The 23,426-nt window shown below is 39.9% G+C and overlaps 1 protein-coding gene across 1 annotated transcript in view; it reads left to right on the top strand.

Annotated features, from left to right (window-relative positions):
- The first annotated feature begins 529 nt into the window (after positions 1 to 529).
- The window catches only part of MACO1 (macoilin 1), a 59,399-nt gene continuing 36,502 nt past the window's right edge, over positions 530 to 23,426 (top strand). The window contains exons 1-4 of the mRNA XM_041765051.1: positions 530 to 823; positions 16,309 to 16,450; positions 17,861 to 17,987; positions 22,408 to 22,531. Coding sequence (XP_041620985.1) covers positions 744 to 823; positions 16,309 to 16,450; positions 17,861 to 17,987; positions 22,408 to 22,531 — 473 coding nt within the window. The 5' untranslated portion in view covers positions 530 to 743. The remainder of the gene's footprint in view (positions 824 to 16,308; positions 16,451 to 17,860; positions 17,988 to 22,407; positions 22,532 to 23,426) is intronic.

Genomic DNA, 23,426 nt, shown 5'->3' with positions numbered 1-23,426 from the left:
GGCCCCCGGCGCTGACCCCGGAGGTTCCCGGGGCCGGGGGGGATGGATGCTGCGAGCCCCTTACATAATGACGCGACGGACTGGAGCACATGTCAGCGCAGAAACAGCACATGCCGCAAACCCAGGCCTCCCGGTTTCATGCGGTCCTAGTGATAGCGGGCAACGAATATACCGCGGTGTGCTCCAGCATGGACTATAATACAACGAAACGCAACCCAACAGTCATGAAGCGCACCTTCGCAATAAGGCATAATATAGGATGTTATATTTATAGGGCCTATTTATAAGCCTCTATTTAAATCTTTTCTGATAGGCCCAGGCGCGCACACAGGCACCACACTGATTGGCGCATTCTTCTGCCCTTCAAAGAGGCGGGTTCTAGAATCCGTTTTGCCTCAGCGGGCCCTTGGATTGGCCAGCGGCGGCGTAGCGGCGCCTTCGATTGGTCCCGAGGGCCATCCGTCGGAGCCGAGGAGGCGGGGCAGGCGGCTGGCTGGTGCTGGGGCGGGCGGGCCCCGGAATTGTCATTTCTTTGTTTCCGAAGGCGGAGGAGGCTCTGAGCCCCCCCTCCCCGTCCCACCCCCTCCCCCCGGGTGCTGGCTCCATGTCTGTGTGACCGGCCCCAGGGGTAGAGTCCAGGCCCGACGCGGGGCGGGCCGGCGGCGGCGGCGGCGGCGGCGGCGGCGGCTGAGGTGAGAGACGGCGGCGGAGGCGGCGCGGGCACCCGGCCCCCCAGCGGGAGGATGAAGCGGCGGAACGCCGACTGCAGCAAGCTCCGCCGCCCCCTAAAGCGGAATCGGATCACCGAGGGCATCTACGGCAGGTGAGCGGCGGCGCCCCCGCCTCCGCCCGCGCGGGCCCCGCGGCCCCCGGCCGGCTCCGGAGGGGCCCGGCCCCGTTATGTAACCCCGACTAGGCCGCACGCCGCGCCGGGGGCTCTCCGGCGGAGCGCGGCCCGGGGGGCTCCGGCCGGCCCGCAGGGGTGCGCCCCGGGGGCGCGGGGCGTGGCGAGGGCCGCCGGCCGGGCGGGGAGGGCGCGGCGGGCGCTGGCCGAGGAAGCCGCCGCGCCGCCGTTGGGAGCTCCCCGGCCCCGCCGGGGGGAGGGGCGGAGGGCCCCCTCCCCTCCCCTCCCGCGCCCCCCGCCCGCGCAGCCGGGCCCCGAGGGCCGCTCCCGGGGCCGCCGGGCCTCCGCTGCCCCCCAGCCCCCCGCGCCCGGTGCGGCCCCGGCCTGGGAGTCGCCGGCCTGAGTCGGGAGACGCGTGGACCGTACGCGCTAGGGGAAAGGCGGACAAAAGTTGGGAGCAGGCGGTGGCCCCACGGCCCCCGCAGGCTGGGCAGGTGGCCACGTTGCCCCTTCTTTCGCCCTCTACTTCTCTTGCGGGATCTCACACTTGGCACCGAGGGCTGAAGCCGATACCCCCTAATCATGCCCTGTGGCCTCGCTCCAGACTCAGAAGGAGCTGATGATCATTTTCTCGGCGAACATTATTTTGACCATTCTAAGCAGATAGTTTTCTTGTTTTAAAAGGGCTCCCCCCCCAAGCTCGCAATTTTCTTTTTCTCCCCCCCCCCCAAAAAAAGCAGCGTCCCTTTAAATAGAAACTGGATTCACTGGCTGTGAGAGGGAGAAGGACAACAGGTTCATGGGGCAACTTAGTGACAATCGCAGCTTCCAAAGCAGAACGTGTGTGCGACCTGTTATTTTCTGGTTCGTCTCAGAATGTTCATTCTGCATGGTACTTGCGTTGATAAATGATTTCGGTGGAGAAACAGTTGACAGAGGAGAATTCTCAGCATGTGCATTTTGGCTTAATTGAGTCTTCGTGGTATTTTACAATTTAGCCCTTGTAGCTGTGGGACTTAGAGAAATATGTGAAGTAGCTGATGACACCCAAGCTGTCACTAAGCCAGTGACCAAGTCTCAGCATAGCTGTACACCTTGCACATGCTGTTGTTTACATATATGAAGATTGCTTTTCACAAGCAGCTGAGTGATGTAAACTTCAGGGGTTTTCTTTATTTCAAGTTTAAAAGCATGAAGCAGTCAGTCAAAGTATAAAGGTCTTGTGTATTTATCCTTATATATAGGTATATCCTTATGTAATGAGACATAGATCATAGGAACAATTCATTCATTCAACAAATGTATATACTATGTGCCAGCCCGTCTTCTAGCTGTAAGGGCCAGGCCAAAATCTATGCTGAATCAGTCAAATCTGACCCTTTAAACTAAAACTGAAAAAGCAAAAACCATTTTCTTACAGATTTAATGGGTCCAGGGAAATGTCTCTGTAAGTTAAAGACACTATGATCCTTTAGGAAGGATTTTTGAAAATTGCCCATTGAAAAAGATTTGAACAACTTAATAGTGACACAAGAATAGAAAAAGCGTATTAAACAGAATTATAGATCAAGGGCTTTGAATGGCTGCTATTCACAATAACATATGATGTTATACTTTTACAGAAAGAAGATTGGGGATCCCATATTGTTTACATGTGTTGTATTTTTTTTTTTTTTTTACATGTGTTGTATTTTGACATCTCTTTGTATTTGAACAAATGATGCTGAATTTGGTACCTGCCAAGTAGTAACCACTCAATCAATGTGAGCAATGTGGAGTGAATTCATTGTCTAATGAAGATTTATTATTTTAGTGATGATTTTCTGGAATTTGAATTTTCTTACCCTAAAGTAAATATGCTATGCAAGTTATTCAGAGTTTTGCTGTAAAATTTTAAAACCCAGCAGCTCTCAAATCTGTTTACCCTTCTCTGTTTGGCTTTCTTTAAGTTAGATGTTAATCAAAGACCTAGATATATTTCTACCTGTTTTTCCTTTTGGAGTATCATATATCAAATCAATGTTTTAATTTATTAACCTGTTTCTTAGTTTATAATATGGAGTGTTGGACTAAAGAACAAGATCAGAGTTTTGGTTTTTTCCAGTTCTGTTTTAAAAAAAGAATTAGAAAATTGTCCTTTATTTCTAAAGCAAACAGAATGAGTGGGCCAGTTATAATTATGGTGTTTGACGATTTCTGAGTATCAAATTTCTGTGATCATCGAACTTAACTCTGTATTAAATTGTTTTTCATACCATTTATTACCCATTCTGTTTCTCAACATCTGGCCAATTTTGGTCTCATGAAACAGAGAGCTTTGTTTTTTTCCTGAGGCTCTTTTGACAGTTTTGATGACCACTATCTACTGTTTCACAGCATAACCTTTCATGGACATTATTTTCATGTTCTCAGTCTGCACAACTTTTTGAGCCTGGACATAGCAAGGAGGCAGCTGTGATGAAGAGAGCACTGGACTGGGGGGTTCAGAATCCCAGCTCTGCCACTTTGAGCCCCATTCTCTCATCTGTCAAATGAGTCCTGAGGACTAAAGGAGCTCATATTCAGTTTGTGAATCTATAAATTCTAGCAGGCTCTACAAATATTATTTAACATGCTATTGTTACCACATAACATGTTTAGTTTATTCTTTAAGGAGGCAAGAGAGACTATAAGATTTGTTACGTCTGTAAACAGAAGTTGTGTAGTCAAAACAAAGGGTCAGTTGCTGCTTGGTCTTGCTGAAAAAAAATCCTGTTGCTGAGATGCTTTTAATTATGGGCTCCAATCCAGCAACTGTGACTGAGGTGATTGTCAAATGATATGATTATTGTCAGGGGCAAGGTAGAAGGAAGTTGGACATATCAGTATTATCTACATTTATGTATATGCCCATTGTTTGAAAACTGAAGTGTACAGAAATGTTATGTTAATCAATAATACTGATTACTATTATCAAATTAATAATCAAGAATAAGAGAAAAGAAACAGGAATGGTAAGTTTCTTTTATGTTGTTAAGGACTAAAATTCAACGTCATTTAAGAACGGTCTGGGCCAGCACAGAGCCACAGTAGGAATTCAGTGCTCAATAAATGTTGAGTGTGTGAGTTAATAAATAAATGAATATAAACAATTCATCCTACTCAGTGAAGAACCTGCATTGTTCAGGGAATTGTGGAAGACACAGGATAAGATATGGCTTCTTGTCTTCAAGGAGATTACAGTCTAGTAGATCATTATGATGCCTTCTTAAATTTGTACAGCGCTTTTGAGGTCCCAAAGAACTTTGTGTTCTGTTCAAGGAAAAATATTTTTGTTAAATTACATTTTAGCTTGCTATTTTAGTTGTTCACCTGATGCATTTTATTTTGCCCTGTGCTATTTTATGATGAAGTAAGACGGTCGCCACTGGGTCGCCAAGTGGGGGAATATTATTCTAACTCAAATGAGATAAATGTGAAAGAACTTCAGAAGTTATAAGGAAAGGTTAGTAGTAAGAGAAAGCAAAATAAATGACTTGAACAACTTAACTGTGACATTTCCGAGGTCCTTGGGTTTTATGGCAGTGATTCCCTGTCCATGTCTGCCTTCACACATGCACCAGACACTCCCAACAGTAATGTCTAATTACATGCAGTGCTGCTCCAGGTGAGGTGGGGTTTGAGTGCTCTATAGTTTTTGAAAGCCTTAAGGGGATCCTCTGTGGTTTGCCCATCTATCACTTTGCCCTGCTCCCCACTTCCTCCCCCCTGAGAATTACTGACTTTATAATGGGAAGATGGGAAAATGAGAAGATGAAGTGTGTTAAGTAGAAGACAGGTGCAGAGATGTTTATGTTTAAAGCCTCTGGGGATCCCTGGGTGGCGCAGCGGTTTGGCGCCTGCCTTTGGCCCAGGGCGCGATCCTGGAGACCCGGGATCGAATCCCACATCAGGCTCCCGGTGCATGGAGCCTGCTTCTCCCTCTGCCTGTGTCTCTGCCTCTCTCTCTCTCTCTGACTATCATAAATAAAAATTTAAAAAAAAAAAATAAAGCCTCTGCAGTTAAAATTGTTACTTACCCAAATTGGCATAATAGGCATTTTAAGTAAGGCACATGCATTAAGCTTCAGGAAACTGTTTTATATCTTTGTTACTGGTGGCGCCTCTTCACTTGTGAATTTATGAATACTTCCTGTTGTCGGATGCCGGGTTCTGCGTGTAGCATGCTGTTTGAAGCTTAGTGGTGCAGTACTATACCTGACTCTTAGATTTTTACAGCTTCATGCCTTCAGACTAGAGCTGAGGACTCAGGACTTCCCTGGTAGATATAATACCTTGTCCTATCTTTGTTTCAGAAAACCATTTCCTGGCCTTTGACTTTTGAAATGATCAAAGTTTGCATCCTTCTCAGCTTCCTAATTTCCTTTTTCAGACCCTAGTCTAAATAATCGGATCTCCAGAGATTTCACTTTCCTGCTTCTCCTGCCTCTTTAATTAAAGATGTTTCCTAAGCCTAGTTTTAGCCTCCTTTGGGCTATGCTTATTAAAGCCACTAGAGGCTGGCATGACCCTTGGCTGCCTTGGTTGTACATGTGTTCTGCAACCGAAACCCCAGACACCAGTGTTGCAACCTCAGAGCTGAAAAGCATTTTGGTAATCTGGGGAGGCTTAACTTCAGCAACACTGGACCTGACATGAAAGTGATAGATTCCGTATTGTTTTAGAGAGGTGCTGGGGAAGGGGTTAAGTTTTGAATAACCTTTCCAGTGAGGTGTTCACCTAATCCTTATATTTGCAGTTACCATGAAATGCCATTTAAACAAATCTGCCACACTGGAGTTTTGTACTTGGTTTTTGCCAGTTGTGTATTACCTTAAAAGAAAGGTACTTTCCTCAACTTTCATTTATGATGATTCTTGTCTGAATACTCTTGGCAGTTTAGTTTCATTTGGTGTTTTGAAAATCCCTTTAAATTTCTGCTACGAGTTGAGGCAGGAGAATGAAGGAATGTGATCTAGTTCAGATTATTTGCTTTAGAGCTTCCTGTTTCATTAGTGATATTCTCCTTTTTTTTTTTTTTTATTCTTGATGGCCTTTCTTGAACCTCACTAGATTTGGAGATTGATTTTAATGGAAGAATTAATAACTTATTATTTTCATTTTCTTGTTATTTGCCAAATATTCTGAAGCCAATTCCTATTTGGTAAGGACTTGTATTTCCAGAGTCTTTTTCTTTGGCCACTTCTTTCTTTCTTTTTTAAAGACTTCCTTTATATATTTTTAAAAGATTTGATTCATGAGACACACAGAGAGAGAGGTGCAGAGACGCAGGTAGAGGGAGAAGCAGGCTCCCTGTGGGGAGCCAGATGCAAGACTTGATCCCAGGACCCCAGCATCACAACCTGAGACAAAGGCAGATGCTCAACCACTGAACCACCCAGGCGTCCCAAGATTTTATTTATTTATTCATGAATGATGGGGAGAGAGAGGCAGAGACCTAGGCAGAGGGAGAAGCAGGCTCCCTGCAGGGAGCCTGATGTGGGACTCCATCCTAGGACCCCAGGATCACGCCCTGAGCTGAAGGCAGAAGCTCAACCACTGAGCCACCCAGGTGCCCTTCTTTGGCCATTTCCCCCAGATCTTCCCTTTGGGATTTTGTGTGTGTGTGTGTGTGTGTGTGTGTGTGTGTGTTTTGTTTTGTTTTGTCATTTTCTAGGTTACCATCTAGGTGATACTTAAGTGAGTATAACAAAAATATGTATCTTGTGGAGTCTTGGGAGTCAGAAATTTTAAACATGGTTAAGGCCTCAAAGTAAAATAACTGTAATTAGGTTACTTTTTTCCTTTCTTCCTACCTGTCATGGGGCTCAAACTCAAAACCCTGAGATCAAGAGTCGCATGCTCTGCCCACTGAGCCAGCCAGGTGCCCCTAGGTTACTTTTCTTGATGAAATTTAGTGTGCTCTTCTTTATATCTATATCCTTTCCTACATACTTTAAAGGATGTAGTTTAAAGATACTGATTACTTTTATTCTCTAGGTTTACTAGATTTGGATGTAATTATTTTACTTGGATTGTTTTCAAGAAATAGGTCCAGAAGAAAAAAGTTGCTTGCTCAACAAGCTACCTAACTATACCTAACTACCTATAACTATAATGTTGTTCCTCCAACAATAGAAACACATATCCTTTGCTAGATATTTTTTTTTCCTCTTCATAAATTTCTTCAAGTACCCAAGGAGTGATTATTTCCTCAGTGTCTCTCACCTTTAGGCACACGGATCCTGGTAATGGAAACCTAAAAAAAAGAGTAATCAACTGTTAGAATATATTTGACATCTAACTTAACTCATGTCAAATTGGCCTCTGCTCATTAACCTTCCAAAATGCCTATCATCCCCAAGTTTTGAAACCCCCTCATAGCACTAACCTTCATTCCTTTGTTTTCCTCTGCTGCTTTTAAGGACAATGTACTCATGTTGAGTCATGGGATTGTGACATCAGAAATAATTTATCCCTCATCCATCTCTTCTGTTGCCTTTTTTTTTTCCAGAGATTTTGCATTTAGTAGATTGAAATAGTGCATTTAGCCCACTTTGGGTGTATCTGTAGACATCATTGATGGATTTACACTGTTTGAAATCCATTTCCTTAACTAGCACAGGAAAGGTGGCTAAAAACAGCCTAGCTCTGTTTTTAAATTATATCATTACTTTGTTCATCTTCAAAGCGCTTCAGAAAACCAAGTCAGTTGCTTAGTGCTAACATCAGTATTTTGCCTATCTTGTAGTGAGGGCACTTGAATTATAGAGAGAATGCCATGTTCATGGTCAAACAAAATCTCCTATCTCAAATGAAAGAAATATTAAGGCTGGAGTCTTCTTACTCAGGTATAATAAGCATTATTTTCTTGTCTTGCTCTAGACCTGACAAGCTATACCTCATATTTTGTGATATTTATGACTTTTTCAAAAAATGAATTATCTTTTTATTTTTGAAATACATGTTTCTCTATTACAATGATCATTCTAGGAGTGTGAATTTTCCTGGAAAGCAGTCTTGAGTTGTCCCATCTTTTCTGCCATAGTTATTTTTGTAAAGGATATTTGACTTTAATTTTTTTCTATAGAGCTTCATAGTGTGTTTACACATTAAGTTTATAAATTTATGAATGAGATACTGAGGGTTTATTCTTTCATAAAGTACATCAGATCCTCATTTTTTAAAAACTTGGTTCTCTTGGAGAATTAAAGAATTATATAACTTGAATGTGTATGTAGGAAAGGATATAAAGAAGGAAAATAATATTTATTGACTATCTAATGTGAGATGAGAAAGTCCAGTGTGATGGATAAGCATATGGACTTTAAAGTCATATGAACCTGACTTCAAAGAATGTCCCTGACACTAGTTGTGTGACCTTGAACAAGTCACTTATTTACTTTAGCCCTCATTTTTCTCATCTGTAGAATGAAAATGGTAAATAATACCACCTACTTTATAGGACTGCTATAAGGGTAATTGAGATAAGTCACATAAAAAAAACTTACCATAATGCCTGACACAGATAATTGCTCATAAAATTATTTGCTGTTACTACTACTATTATTTTTTTTCTTTGTCTTATTTTGTTTCAGTTAGGGTATTAGCTTCAGTTTCATATGTGAAGAAACCAAAGTTGCCCCAGGTTTAGTTACTTGGTAGAGGCCCATATCTTTCTAACTCCAAAGTCTGTCCTCTTTCTGTTGTATTGTGCTACTTCATCATTTCTGAGTGATGTTTATGTGTAACAACTCATATGATACTTTCAGGCTATCTGCTACATATAGGGCAAGTATCTTTATCTTGGTTTTACAGGTGAAACAACAGGTACCAGGAAAATTTTTTCCTTCTCAAAATGACAATCTCAATTAAATAAATTTTAAAAAAAACAGTATAGATATGACAACGGTACAAAATGTGATTGGACCAGGATCTCTTGATTGATCAATCTCTTATTTATCTGTTGCTTTAAAGGATATTAGTGAGGGGTGCCTGGGTGGCTCAGTTGGTTGAACGTATGACGATTGGTTTCGGCTCAGGTCATGATTTCAGTGTCCTGAGATCCAGTCCCACGTTAGTCTCACTGCTGAGTGTGGAGTCTGCTTGCAATTCTCTCACTCCCTATTCCTCTGCCCTTCCCCCCCCGCCCCCACTCTCTCTCTAAAATAAATAAATCTTTAAAAAAAATAAAGGACATTAGTGAGATAATTACTGAAATTTGAATAAGGTGTCTAGATCAGATAATAGTATGTTACTATCAATGTTAATTTCCGGACTTTGATTTTAAAAAAGAATATAACATATATAGGGAGAGAATGATAAGAACATGATAAAATGTTTTATCATTTGTGCATTCTGAATGAAAGATACAAGGGAATTCTTTGTGCTATTCATGCAACTTTTCTGTAAGTCCAAAGTTACTTCAATATGAAGAATTAAAAAAAGTTAAAGTAACACATACTTGTTATGAAAAAAATGAATATGACAGTGTATTAGCATAATGCAACAGACCTTAATTTAATAGTCCTGCTTTGGGGTGATCACTGTTATATAATTTTTAAGTATTGTTTTTTTTTTCTTTCTTTCTATGTAAGCAAACTGAATTTCTTCCTTAACAAAAATAAGATTCTGTTTTACATACAAGTTTCTTGGCTTTTCTCCTCACTTAATGTCTTCTCCATTTCTTTCCATAGAAATGTATTCATTAATTTTTCTAGCAGCAGCACAGCTTTCCACGTAGAAATCACTATGTTCTCTGCGGTCTCCAGACTCCTGTTTCTGTGCTCTTTCACCAGCACCCTGCAGCCTCTCTGCTCCCAGTTCCCCAGGTTTCTTTCCTGTGAGAGGGTAATAACTACCCTGCCTCTTTCACAGTTGTAAGGCTAAAATGAGATAATTAATGTGAAAGTATTTGGAAAAATTACACATATGATGTAAGTGTAAAGTGTGATTAGGTAGATGATTACTCCTGCTGAAGATAGGAAGTGTAATCCTGTGGGTTGTTCTCTTTCTCTTCCTGTGCTTCGGCAACATCCACATCCCAAACCTCACAGAGGCCACACTGTCCAAAGTAGTATGTTTTCTTTTTTTCAGATGAAAGTATTTTTGAAACAGAATTTCTTAAAACTCTAAATTCTCCAGTTGTGTTAAGTTACAGTACCTGTCCCTGATATCTCTGTAGTCTATATAGTCCTTTGTAAAAACACCATACTACATAATTTTTTAAAAGATTTGTTTATTTTAGAGAGCGAGCATATGCGTGGTGGTGGGGTGGTGGTGGTTGGAAAGGGACAGAGGGAGAGAGAATCCCAAGCAGACTTAACGCTGAGTCCTGCTTGGGAATGGGGCTCGATCTCACAACCCCAGGTCATGACCCCAGCCAAAACCAAGAGTTAGTCGCTTAACTGACTGTGCCACCCAGGCGCCCTACCACACAATTCTTAAAAGCTCTTTAAAAAGATTTCTATTCTAGGTTTTCTTTATTCTTTCTAAATGGGGCATATTTTGCACTAGATTTGTTATTGGAGTGGCTGTGTGTGTGTGCGTGCATATGTGTGTGTATGTAATTGACTCTCAATGGTTCTCTTGGCAGTCTACAGGAAGCCTAGAATAGAAAAGACAAAATAAGGAGTACCTTAGGTCTTCTCAGGAGTCCCTCCTCTCTGGATTGCACACCAGGATGCAGGTGCAGAACATAGCAGTGGGGGCTAGGCCATTTTACCTTGATGCTTGCATACAACTTTCTGTAGTACACAATTTCTCAATCATTTTTGTCTCAAGACCTCTTTCTGTTCTTGGTTTATATGGGTAATATTTATCAATATTTACTGTATTAGAAATTAAGACACTTTAAATAATTACAAGCTGATATAAAAATAATAATAAATTCAGTAGAAGAGTGGTGTGGTTTTACATTTTTGCAGATTTCTTTCATGTTAGGTTCAATAATAGAAAACACTTTGAGAACCCCCACTGTAGGCTGAGCCAGTCAGTGGCAGGTAGGCCAAGTGGAGTGATAGTCTGGTACGCAGAGCAAGGCTGATTAAATTCATTTTTTCCTGTTGGAGACCAGAACAGATGGGGAGCCAGGTGCAATGGTAATCTTCAGAGCAGAAGCTGTATTTGTCCCCTTTGTTGATGTTGCTTTTTCCTGATACCCTTCCTTGTCATCTGTGCATGATCTCTCCATCTACCTTCACTTTAAGTGTGTACTTTGGTAACAGCTTTACTATAGATCCAAAACACTTGTGTACTGCAGGTCATTCATTCAACAAACGTGTTGAGTTTCTGCAGTGTGCAGGGTACTGAGGATAAAGTAGGCAACAAAATAGGCAGCTCTTTTGTTCTTGTGGACTTTACATTTAAACAGTTAATTAACTAAAGTACTATTTATTTATAACTGTGATTAAATGTTCCTATGGTACAGGATGCTGTGTGAGCATGTACTGGGTAACAGTCTTTACTGTGGGATCAGGGAGGCCTTTTTATTTTTTTTTTTAATTTTTATTTATTTATGATAGTCACACAGAGAGAGGAGAGAGAGAGGCAGAGACATAGGCAGAGGGAGAAGCAGGCTCCATGCACCGGGAGCCCGAAGTGGGACTCGATCCCCTGTATCCAGGATCGCGCCCTGGGCCAAAGGCAGGCGCCAAACCGCTGTGCCACTCAGGGATCCCAGGGAGGCCTTTTTAAATGAAGTGATGTTTGCTGGGTGTTGAAGGCTGAGTAGTAATAGAAGTACTTCATTTGGTTAAATTGTACTTAGGTGGGGATCTGGTCTGTGATCCCCAGAAAGAAAAATAAGAAAATGGAATAATTAACCCTGAACAGTGTTCCCAGTTAAGGGAAGGAGAGTTGAGCTTTGGAGATAAATACTGATTATCTAAGTAGATGATGTTTTCTGAGATGTGGTAGTGGAAGTTCCATGAGAGTGAGAGATTTACTTGGGCCAGTACGTCCCAAGTTTTAATGTGTGCACAGATGGTCTAGGGATCTGGTGAAAAAGCAGGCTTAGATAAAATAGGTCGGGGTGGGCCCTGAAATACTGCTCTTCTAAAAAGCTGATACGTGATGCTGATGCTGCTGGTCCATGGACCACACTTTGAGTAGCAGGACTATAATTACACATAATCAGATTTCAGTAGAAATATCAGCTGGACAAGAGAGGCTAGATGAATATTCTAGAGGTGATGTGGAGTAGGGAGAGGTATTTGGTAACACAGAAGATCGCAGTTTCGTGTAAGAAATATCATGCTATATACTGAAAGCTAAAAGCAATTCACAGTTGCTATTACAGAGGTGACAGGAAGGCTAGGGATTGAGATAGATGGCCACTAGCACAGCCAGTAAAATATTCTACAGAGTCATTTCTGTGGTGAGGACCAAGTGAACTAAATGGCCATTAGTCTGCCTAGGGAAAAGGTCAGGTACTGAGGATTGATGGCCACACCATGATAATTACATGGGCTCCAGAAAATGATCTAAATGACAGCAGCTAGTGGTACTGGAGAGAAGGTGCACTTTAAAAAGAAAAATGTTCAGGTCCACTTCTCATTAATCATAGATGATTAATCCATAGGTGAAGAGTATTGCCAAATAGATTTAGGTTAAAAATGGTTGTAAATGGCAAGGGTAGGAATAGAATGGGGGAGGGGAAAGAAACTTATAGTTAATAAGCACTTTGAAAGAATCATCACCATTAAGCTTAATAATTGCACATGTCTCTTCTTAGTTTCAGTGGCATCCGAAACAGAAGCTTATAAGACCATCAAAATTCACTATGTAATTGTGGAAACTATCTTTTCATTGTAGTTATGCTTAAATTTTTTTTCCTGTTCCATAATAGAAGTTTTATTTATTTTTATTTTGTATTGATACTTTTATTATTTAAATTCAGTAAGCCAACATATAGCAATCTTTAAATATTTGTTCAAGATATTTTATAGTTATTCAACATGTGTTTGGATCAGAGGAATAACATCAAGTTATGAGCCATGTTATGAACTGCATGTATAAATGTGTTTTATATTTAATCACATTCTCTTCATGGTTTAAAAGAAATATTGTAGAATGCCATAATAGCTTAAAACCTAACTTTCCCCCATTAAAATGTCATCTCTTTGGATTTGGCAAAATCTTGTGACCTTCAGAACATGGACAGAAAGGAATTAGGATTTCTACACTGATAAGCACTCATTTTTAGATTACTTTAAAATTTTTTACAGAAAAAAATTTTTTTTTTACAGGTACCTATAGAAGGATAATAAGAATTTGTTGATACAGAGGCCTAAGTGAATACTAAATCAGGCAACTGTTTTAAACTTTCTAGAACCCTGAAGGCAGAAATGAATCAATAGAATTCAGCACTAGTTCTAAAATAAAATCAACTTTTTTTTAGGAGTTGAGTAAAAATTATTTATTTATATATACTTAAAAGTGTGGTCAAACACATAATGTAAAATTCAGCATCTTAACCATTTTCAAGCACATGATTGTGCAAGTAAGCTCTAGAACTCTTTGTATAAAATTTGTAAAATCTGCTTTGTTAATTAGATCACCTCTTGATTTTTAGAGGCAGGCCCACCTAAAAAGAGAGCCTGAGGAAAGTTGAGGGTTTGGCATATATTTGTGAGAGGTCAAGTTTCCTCAGATATCTGCACTTCTAAACTGTGACTTAGTAAAGCTGGGTGTCAAGGAACATAAAATGTACGGAAGCATTCTTTCTTTCAAAAGAAATCTATAAAGAGCTCTCTCTCTCTCTCTCTTTTTATTTTTTAAGATTTTATTTATTTACTCATGAGAGACAGAGAGAGAGAAGCAGAGACACAGGCAGAGGGAGAAGCAGGCTCCATGCAGGGAGCCTGATGTGGGACTTGATCCTCAGATCACGCCCTGACCCAAAGGCGGAAGCTCAACCGCTGAGCCACCCAGGCATCCCAAGACGAACTCTCTTAAAGTCACCAACTTGGGCAGCCTGGGTGGCTCAGCGGTTTAGCACTGCCTTTGGCCCAGGGCCTGTTCCTGGAGACCTGGGATCGGACCCTGGATCCAGCCCCACATAGGGCTCCCTGCATGGAGCCTGCTTCTCCCTCTGCCTGTGTCTCTGCCTCTCTCTCTCTCTCTCTCTCTCTCTCCCTCTGTCTCTCATGAATAAATAAATAAAATCTTAAATAAAATAAAATAAAGTCATCAACTTGAAAATGAGTAGTTCACGGTTACAAAGATGATCATTTACGTATTGCCTTCGGTTTCAATGATTGGGTTAGTTCAAAGTATTCAACAGGCTGTCATTCTTTGGATCATCCTATCTAAATAGTGCATAGTGCAACAGAAGGTTGCCTCCCAGACTGGGATCCTGCTGTGTCTTGGGAGCATTTGGGGCAGAAACAGTTGATAGTAGTCTACCTTTTCCACCTGGGAAGTGGTGACAGCTACACACAATGATGTACTTGCCACATCTCATTCACCTCACCCAGGCACAGCCCCTTGGGAAAAAGTATTCATCCGAGAAGTAAAAACATTTCCAGGCATGCCATTTCTTAAATGCCTTAGAAACAGGGATGAGAGACTGTTATCACTTTTTTAAAACCTAGAAACTGTCCTAGAGACAGGGGGAAAAATCCTTTCAGTTTTAAAGCCAAGCAGCTTGGAAATCTAGTTTGAAATTAGATTTGTGTTCCTGAGTGCCTATGTGATTCAGCTGTTCCTTTTAGTAAACTATGCCTTGCTCTCCACTGGATCAGGGGCAGATTTAATGGGTGAGAATGAGGGCCTCAGCCTCATCTTCATCTGGCTAATATGATTCTGGTGAAATGGAACTAAAACGTGAGACTTAGAATGCAAGCCTGTTTTCCTCTGGTTTGCCTTGGGTTCTTTGACTGTATAGCAAACCTCTTAATCAAAAATTATTATCAAGCCCTAAGACCATCTACTAAGAGTTAGGATTAGAAATTGCCCCTAGTTGCAAATTATGTGTCATTATGCTTCTGTCTCATTGAGGGTCGTACCTATCTGTTTTTTTCATCTTTTTTTAAAATTTTTATTTATTTATGATAGTCACACACACACACACACACACACACACACAGAGAGAGAGAGAGAGAGAGAGGCAGAGACATGGGCAGAGGGAGAAGCAGGCTCCATGCACCGGGAGCCCGACGTGGGATTCCATCCCGGGTCTCCAGGATCGTGCCCTGGGCCAAAGGCAGACGCTAAACCGCTGCGCCACCCAGGGATCCCTGTTTTTTTCATCTTAAACCTTGTGGCTTTAGAGGACTCAGAATCATCCCCAGTGCTAGATCTTGGTTTTGTTGTCTACCGCTCCCCACCCCCAAGTTTATGGGTTTTTTTGTAGCTTATTTTAATATACTTAAAATGGTTTACGAAAGTCTTTATTTTGTTGGTGGTGTGTATTCAAACAGCTAATGTAATCACATCAATTTTGAAATGTCTGTGTTATACAAGGTTCTAGCCCAAATCAAAGTGAATTTTAGGTATTTCCAATCTATATCTAAGAAAACCTTTTTTTTTTTTTTTAATTAAATGCCTAAACTTCACCTGCTCCAGAATTGACTGAGTTAAGGACATAGAATTAGGGGTTTATTAATAAGGGTTTTATTAATCTGAAGGCTTCTATTATGTATTGTACAACTCATGAACTAGAAGAATGGACTTTGAGATTTTAATCTATGTCCTTACTTTGTTTGAGCTAGTGCAGTGGTTAAGTATGTGTCCTGCCTGGCTTTTCAAAGTCTGCTTTTACTTAACGTAAATCCAGAAGGAACTGGAAGTACACATTTACATCTTAGCTAGAGCAAGGCTGAGGTGCTTTAGGATTTTTTTCTTGAATGTACATTTTGTGCTCTCACAATGCATAGTAGTAATTGGCAACTCCTCCCTAAGTTAATTTCTGTTTGGGGAAGTCGTTTGGTTTTTGTTTGGCTAATGCAGGTGTATGCTACATAGAAAGGCAAGAAGAGAAAAGAGGGAAAAAGAACGCATCAAGCATATAAGGATGTGCATCAAGAATTTCAAAGACTCTTCAAACAGATGTAGAGGGTTAGGGAAACAGCACATTTAAAGCCTTTCAATCGTGACATTTTCTTCTAATGAAGAATAGCTGGAAAGCTGTAATTTTTGAGAGTATTGCAGTATTTTAAAGTCAGACAGCACATTTTAAAATAGTGGTGAAACAGATTTTTTTTCCATCTTAAGTGGAAATAAGGATTTTTGGTCATCATCTTACATCAATAGTTGTGGGTCTCAGAGCAAATGCCAGAGCTTTTAAAATTTAGGTGGGTTATATAGCAACATCTCTCTATCCTTTATCACCATTGGTTTCATGGTATATGAAGACATTTTTTTGTCTCTTAAAACAGTGCAGTTTCTTTTTCCAGTGTTTCACAAATGACCTTGAATTAATTCTTTATTTTTACACTTTGCAGTACATTTTTATACCTGAAATTTCTGGTAGTGTGGGCACTCGTCCTCCTGGCAGATTTTGTCCTGGAGTTCAGATTTGAATACCTGTGGCCATTTTGGCTTTTCATCAGGAGCGTCTATGATTCCTTCAGATACCAGGGACTGGTATGTTTATTAATATATGTTTTTCAAGTCTAAGGGATTTAATTTTCTGAGAAAATCTTCAGTAACTGATGATTTAAAAAGCCCACTGATCAAATCATTATACTCCCCCCCCACCCCCCCACCCCCCCCTTACCATTGCAGGGGGAAAAGAAGGGGAAGACCTGGGGAGGGAAGCAGGGTAGTGAAGGAAGCAATAGTTACCCAGTCCTACCCTGAAACATTTCTGGAACCCTGTTACCATGTTAGTGATTGGGTTAGAGACAGAGTGAGTGGTGGTTCTCAAACTTCGTGGTCTCAGGGCCCCGTTAAACTCTTCAAAACTACTGAGGGTTCCAAGGAGCTTTTATTTATATGGGTTAGATCCACATTTACTACCTTAGAAATTAAAATGGAAAACAAATTTGAATGTTTATTAATTCACTTAAAAATAACAAGCCCATTACATGTTAATGTAAATTACATTTTTTAAGTGGAAAATAACTATATTTTCCAAAACAAAAAAATTTAGAAGATTGACTACATTTTTGCAAATCTCTTTAACATCTGGCTCAATGGAAGACAGCTGCATTTTCATATCTGCTTCTGAACTCCGTCAATTGCAATATTACATATCATGTAGCTTCTAGAAAAAGCCACCTTAGTCCTGAGTGAATGAGCATGAAAAAGGCAGATTACATCTTACTATCGTTATGAAAATGGTATTGACCTGGAAGACCCCCTGAAAGGATCTCAGAGACACCTGCACCCTTCCCCACCCTGGGAATCCCCAGACCATGTTTTGAAAACTACTGGATTAGAGCAAGGGCACAGGCCCAGGCTTGTTCCCTTGGCTGACCTGCAGGTTTCTTGTGTTCCATGGCCATACCATAAGCCTGGAACTCTTGTCCTCAGAAATCCAGAGCCTTGAAAAGCTGGCTTCAGGTTCATGTCCTCTTGGGAATACCTAGTGGTAGGTATGTCCTGAGAAGGGCAACATTATTAAAATCTTCAACATCAACATGATTCTTACTGTCATGGTTCATTTGTGCTCCAACAGCCTGTTCTTTAAGAATGAGGCTCTTTAGGAATATTTTAGAAGGAGAGAGGAGCCTTTTCTGTGTTAAAATTCTAATTGTTTTAGGTCACCCACCTATGGAGTTCAAATGAACTCACTGTGATCCAGCCTCAGTTTGTTCTGGTCCAGTTCTTCCTCATGATTTGAGGACATAAATAGGATTACTTTTTAATGTTGGGTTAACCTCTACTTTTTATATGGTGGGTTTTAAATGTTTAAAATTTCCTGTTGTCACTAGCTCTACAGTTCTTGCATGACAGCTTCAGAGATTTTGTCCAACATGGTTTTGATAATCTGTGTTTGAAAATAACAAGTTCTAAGATATGTTTTTAATTTTGTTTTTTTTTTTCCTTTAGGCCTTCTCAGTATTTTTTGTTTGTGTAGCATTTACGTCAAATATAATTTGTCTGCTCTTCATCCCCATACAATGGCTTTTTTTTGCTGCTAGCACATATGTATGGGTTCAGTATGTGTGGCACACAGGTAAGTCTTAATGGCTTCTTAGATAGAAATCTTAGATTCAAACTCTTAATGTAATGATTTCTTTGAATGCATTATTTGGAGTTGAGTTTAATATGGACATTTTTAAGTGGCCTTTTTCTAATAGGTTATAGCTTTAAAATACATTTTATATTTTTTTCATGATTGAATGAAAAGTGTAAACCTTTATGATTTGACATCTCAAGTGTAGGCATTTTAATGATCAATTCTCATGATGAAGATTCTTTCTTTTCTTTTCTTTTTTTTTTTTTTAAGTTGAAGTGTTTTCTATTTAGGTAGACTCTAAGATAGCCATGTTCCACATAGGAAAAATGTTCTGGAGTTTCAGCTTTGCAAGGAATGTCTGAGGTCATTTAGTTGAACCCTTATTTGGTATAAGAATCCCCGCAGCATCCCTGACACATAGTGGTTTAGTCTCTGATTGAAAGGCTACAGTGACAAGCAACTCAGCTTTTGGGGCAGCTGTAATAGAAAGTTCTTCCTGATACTAAGCCAGAATTCTCCTCCTTACACTTTTGACCTAGCACATCTTGACTGTTTGGGGGCTCATTTATCTCTTAGAAGATATAAGGTTTCCCCCCCACAAATATAGAGAAGTATACAAAACTTTTCCTTCAGATTCAAGGGGTCTGCAGACCATCCCCTCACGCCCCAACACTGCATCCCTGCGTTAGAGCCACACCAAAGGAGTGTGGTCTCTCACCCACAGTTAACATTTCTTTAGAGATTTAAAGACACTGTTGTATCCTCTCAAGCCTTCTTGTCTGTAGGCACAACATCTCTGATTTCCTTAGCTTTTACCTTGTATGGTATTTGAAGCACTTTTGCCATCCTCATCTCCCTGATTCTTAGTGGTTCTCTTCATCAAAATGTGCTGTTTCTGGTATGTCCTGACTGGCATGGAGCCACACAGTCCCCTCCTTTCTTCCTAGAGCTGTACTTCTGCTGTCTCAAACTAAGATGAGATGAGATGTTTCCATAGCTCCAGTCCACTGTGAAAGCCTGAGTGGGATGCATGGGGATGTGAGGATTGGCTCTCAGTGTTAAACTTGTCTGCCAAGCTGCATGAAACCTGATTCTTAGACCCTCCCACAACCTGTAGGATTTTGACCACTTAGGGAGTGCCAGCTCCTAAAAGCTCTCTGGAGCAGCATTCATCCTCTTCTCAGAGGTGCTAAGAGGATAATGTTGGCCCATGTAGAATGTATAGGTCAGCTCTGTTATTTGAAGTATCTACCGTGAGCATAGTTTTCTCCATCTTTAGCACTCTCTCATATCTGACTTGATTTATAAGCTAACAGGACAGTTCCTTAGTCTGCTTTCCTCTAAATAAAGTGATTTTTTTCAAACTTTAGTTTTTCTTATATTTTCTTGTTCTGGGTCTTAGTTTCAAGTGAGTTGTCATTTACACTTGTCATTTTGTCTAGGTCTCAGGTTCTTCTTCTTCTTTTCTTCTTCTTCTTCTTCTTCTTCTTCTTTCTTCTTTCTTCTTCTTCTTCTCCTCCTCCTCCTCCTCCTTCTCCTCCTCCTCCTCCCTTCCTTTTTTTTTTTTTTTTAAGATTTATTATCCCAGAGGTTGGGAGAGGCAGGTGATAGGGGCAGAGAGAGAATCTCTAGCACACTCCTCATTGAGTGAAGAGCCCGGTGTGGGGCTGGATCCCATGACCCTGAGATTGTGACCTGAGCCCAAATCAGGAGTCAACCACCTAACCCACTGAGCCAGCCAGGCTCCCCCATCAGTTTCTTCTTTGTCAGGGGAAAGTGGAATAGTCAAGATAATGTCTAAGGGAGCCTTCCAGCTCAACAATCCGTGACTCTCATGAACTATAATGATTTCCTAAATTACTTTAATAATGTCTTAGTAGTTTGGAAAAACTACTCCTGTAACTATTAACAGAACCTATTGGGAATGAGTTCAGTGGGTGACCTACAGGGCAACAGTGAAGCTAATATCATAAGTGATACTGGCCTTGCTTTAGCCCAAGGCTCATAAATGTATGCTGGAGTAGCTAAGTTGTGAAGTATGTTTTAATTTGGGATGATTAATGCTCAAATAAACAAAACAAAACAAACTTCGTGTTCTTATTGGGCCAGACAAATATGAGTACAATTTATATGACTTGGGATTAATTTCTCTTAGGACTTGTTAAAATTTAAAATTCTTAAGTTTATTAGGAAGGATTGGCAAAATTATATATTGCCACAAAATAATGATAATATATCGTAAATTTCTTTGCTGTTAAGAGGGTACAAAACTCTGTGTACAACATGAATCTTTCACTTGCTCAAAAATATTTTCAACATGATTTTATTTTATTATTTGATAAGTTATTTGATAAGAAATAACTTTTTATTTGATAAGTTATAACTTATCAATAACTTATTTGATAAGTTATTTGATAAGAAATATAGATATTTTGTCCAAAAATTTGTGTTTTTTTGCTGTAATGTGTTTATTATGTATATGATAATTTTAGAAATTAATAGTATAGGGAGTTAGAGAATATACATTTTTGAAATGAATTTGAAAATGCATTATCCTATGGGTTGCTGTCTTTGTACATTATGAAAATGCCCCTTATTTTGTAAAGTTAAATCTGTAAGAGTGGTTGAGGCCATTCGCTGCCTTCACAAAGCTTCCAGCATTTTCTTACTGCATGGACTAGGTCTCAGGGGATTTAGGTTCTTCTCAGGAGCAGACCCAGTATTATCTCTGTGAACTTGGACCCAATTTGTATAAACTCTGGGCCTTCCTTTACTCTTTAGTATAATAAGGAGGTTTGTAGTTCCAAGGTGCTATGATTTTTCTTTTGTTTCATCCCAGAGGTCCTTAGTAAAAAGCCATTTAGTCCTTCAGGTCACTGATTTCCCGCCCCTGACTTGCTGTTCTTTTTTCTGTAACTCGCTTGCCTTACACAGTCTCAAATGAGTTCTTTCCAGAGTTATTGGGCCTCATGTCTATGAGTCCATCTCCGTTAAAAAAAAAAAAAAAAATTTAAACATGTCCAGACATAGACCTAGCCTGCAGATTTTGATTCTAAAAATCAGTGAAAATTACCTCATTGTTTGTATTTTATTTACTGTATTGCAAGATATTTCTATAGGGTAGATTCTTGGAATTGGAATTTCTGGGTCAGAAGTATATCTTAAATTTAATTATACGAGAAACTTCCTTCTAAAAATGTTGCTCCAATTTATATTTTTGCCAAGTATGAGAATGAACCCTTTGCCTTACCCACCCTCTATTGACTTTTAAATTTTTGCTTATCTGATAAGTTAAAAAAATGGAGTCTCCTTTTTAAAACATTTGTATCTCCCTAATCAGTAGTGAAGGTGAACATCTTTTCATGTTTTTTAGCCATCTATATTTTTCTTTTATAACTTGCAAATTCTTTTTTTCAGTTGCCTTTTTATTAATTTGTAGGAGCTCTTTGAATGGTAGGGCTGTGACTCCTTTCTTTTATATATTGTAAATAAAATGTTTGTCTTTTGTCTATGATTCCATCATATCTCTTATCATAGAAAAGACTTCAGTTTGGATCATATTCTTTTTTTTTAGATATACTAATTTACTTTTAAAGAGAGAACATGCAAGAGTGCAGGGAGGGGGGGCAGAGGGAGAGAGAGAATCTCAGTCAGACTCCCTGCTGAGCATAGAACCTGATGTAGGGTTCAATCCCATGACCCTGACCCTGAGATCATGACCTGAGCCAAAACCAAGAGTTGGACACACATCACCCACTGAGCCACCTGGGTGCCCCTGGATCATATTGCTTTTTAATTAGTTTGAAAGTTATTGTAGGGGTTACCTGAATGGCTCAGTTGGTTGAGCATCTGCCTTTGGCTCAGGTCATGATCATGGGGTCCTGGAATTGGGACCCGCCTCGGGTTCCCTGCTCAGTGAGAAGCCTGCTTCTCCCTCTCCCTTTGCCCCTTCCCATACTCATGCACTCTCACTCTACCTCTTTTCCTGTAACAAATAAATAAATTAAAAAAAAAAAAGTTACTGTAGTTGAGAGAAAAGTGACAGTCCCCAGAGGGAAGGAGTGTAGGGGAGGGGCAAAATGGGTGAAGAGGAGCCAGAGGTCCAGGCTTCTAGTTACGGAATGAATGTCACATTAGTAAAAGGCACAGCATAGGGAGGAGTATAGCCAATGATACTGTACTAACCTAGTGTGGTAACTACACTTGTGGTGAGCACAACATAACCTATAGGGAAGTTGAAGGTGTTGAATCACTATGTTGTACACATGAAACTAATGTAACATTGTGTGTCAATTATGCTCAAAAAATAAAAAAATAAAAGGAAAGTTACTGTGGTCAAACTAGTTTCCCAAACAATCCATCTGTTCTGTTAGTTTAATATATCACTGATGCTTGTCTTTCTGCTGCTTTCCCACAGAAAGGGGAGTGTGTTTGCCCACAGTGTCCCTCTGGATACTCTTTGTTTATATTGAAGCAGCAATTAGATTTAAAGATCTCAAAAATTTTCATGTAGACCTTTGTCGTCCATTTGCTGCTCACTGGTGAGTATTATGCATATTCTTAATCTATAATTCTGTTCAGTGTGTTCAATGTAAAAGGGTAAGTTCAATTCTAAATTTTTCCTTAGAGATTTTACAGGAACCCAGAAGACAACATAGCATAGTGGTAAAGGGCATGAGGCCTCTATTCAGGCAGACAGGTGTCTGAACCCCAGCTCTTTTCGTGAACAGCATTGTTGCCTTGGACATGTCACCTCTCTAAGCCTTAGAGCTCTCACCTGTTATTGGGGACCTGTCTTGCAGAGTCATGAGAAAGATGAAATGAGGGGATATATGTTAAGTATTTAACTTATTTTCAAGCACAAAGGTGTCTGATAAATGTTATCTATTTTTATTATAATCAAATAATTTCTAAAATGTCTTGATGAAATATGTGGCTGTTTCATGAAGCTTAAATGAACTGACTTAATTTTTGCTAACATGGCAGAAACCAAAATAAACAGGAATCAACTAAAAAGGTATAGTTTCCAGTATTTGAAAGTCTTTTCACATGCAAGTGAATTAAATGAACTTGGTCAATAAAACTTGTCACTTTGAATTTGCAGTGAGATCACATTTAGACTAATTATAATTTATAAGTTTAATGTTAATGAAGCTTAATAATGAGTTTTGACAGTGTTTGTAGAGGCTTTGAAATGATACTAGACTGATGAGTTGAATGAAAATATTTCAACTTTTTATCCCAGGGGTTAGAGTTATAAGTACAGCTGGTTTAATTTGGTGGGACAAAACAAATGTTGGCACTGATATTAATACTTATTTAAACGATTCTTGAAATTATTTATGACAGAGTATTTTTGAACTGACTTTTCAAGAATAGCTGGTGGACAATACCCCTCAAGTGGCAAGAATAAAGTAGTCACCTGAATTGACCCTG

Source organism: Vulpes lagopus, chromosome 8, assembly GCF_018345385.1.
Source record: "Vulpes lagopus strain Blue_001 chromosome 8, ASM1834538v1, whole genome shotgun sequence".
Lineage (NCBI taxonomy): Eukaryota > Metazoa > Chordata > Mammalia > Carnivora > Canidae > Vulpes > Vulpes lagopus.
The sequence above is the reverse complement of the archived record's forward strand: the minus strand, read 5'-3'. Positions and strand labels throughout refer to the sequence as shown.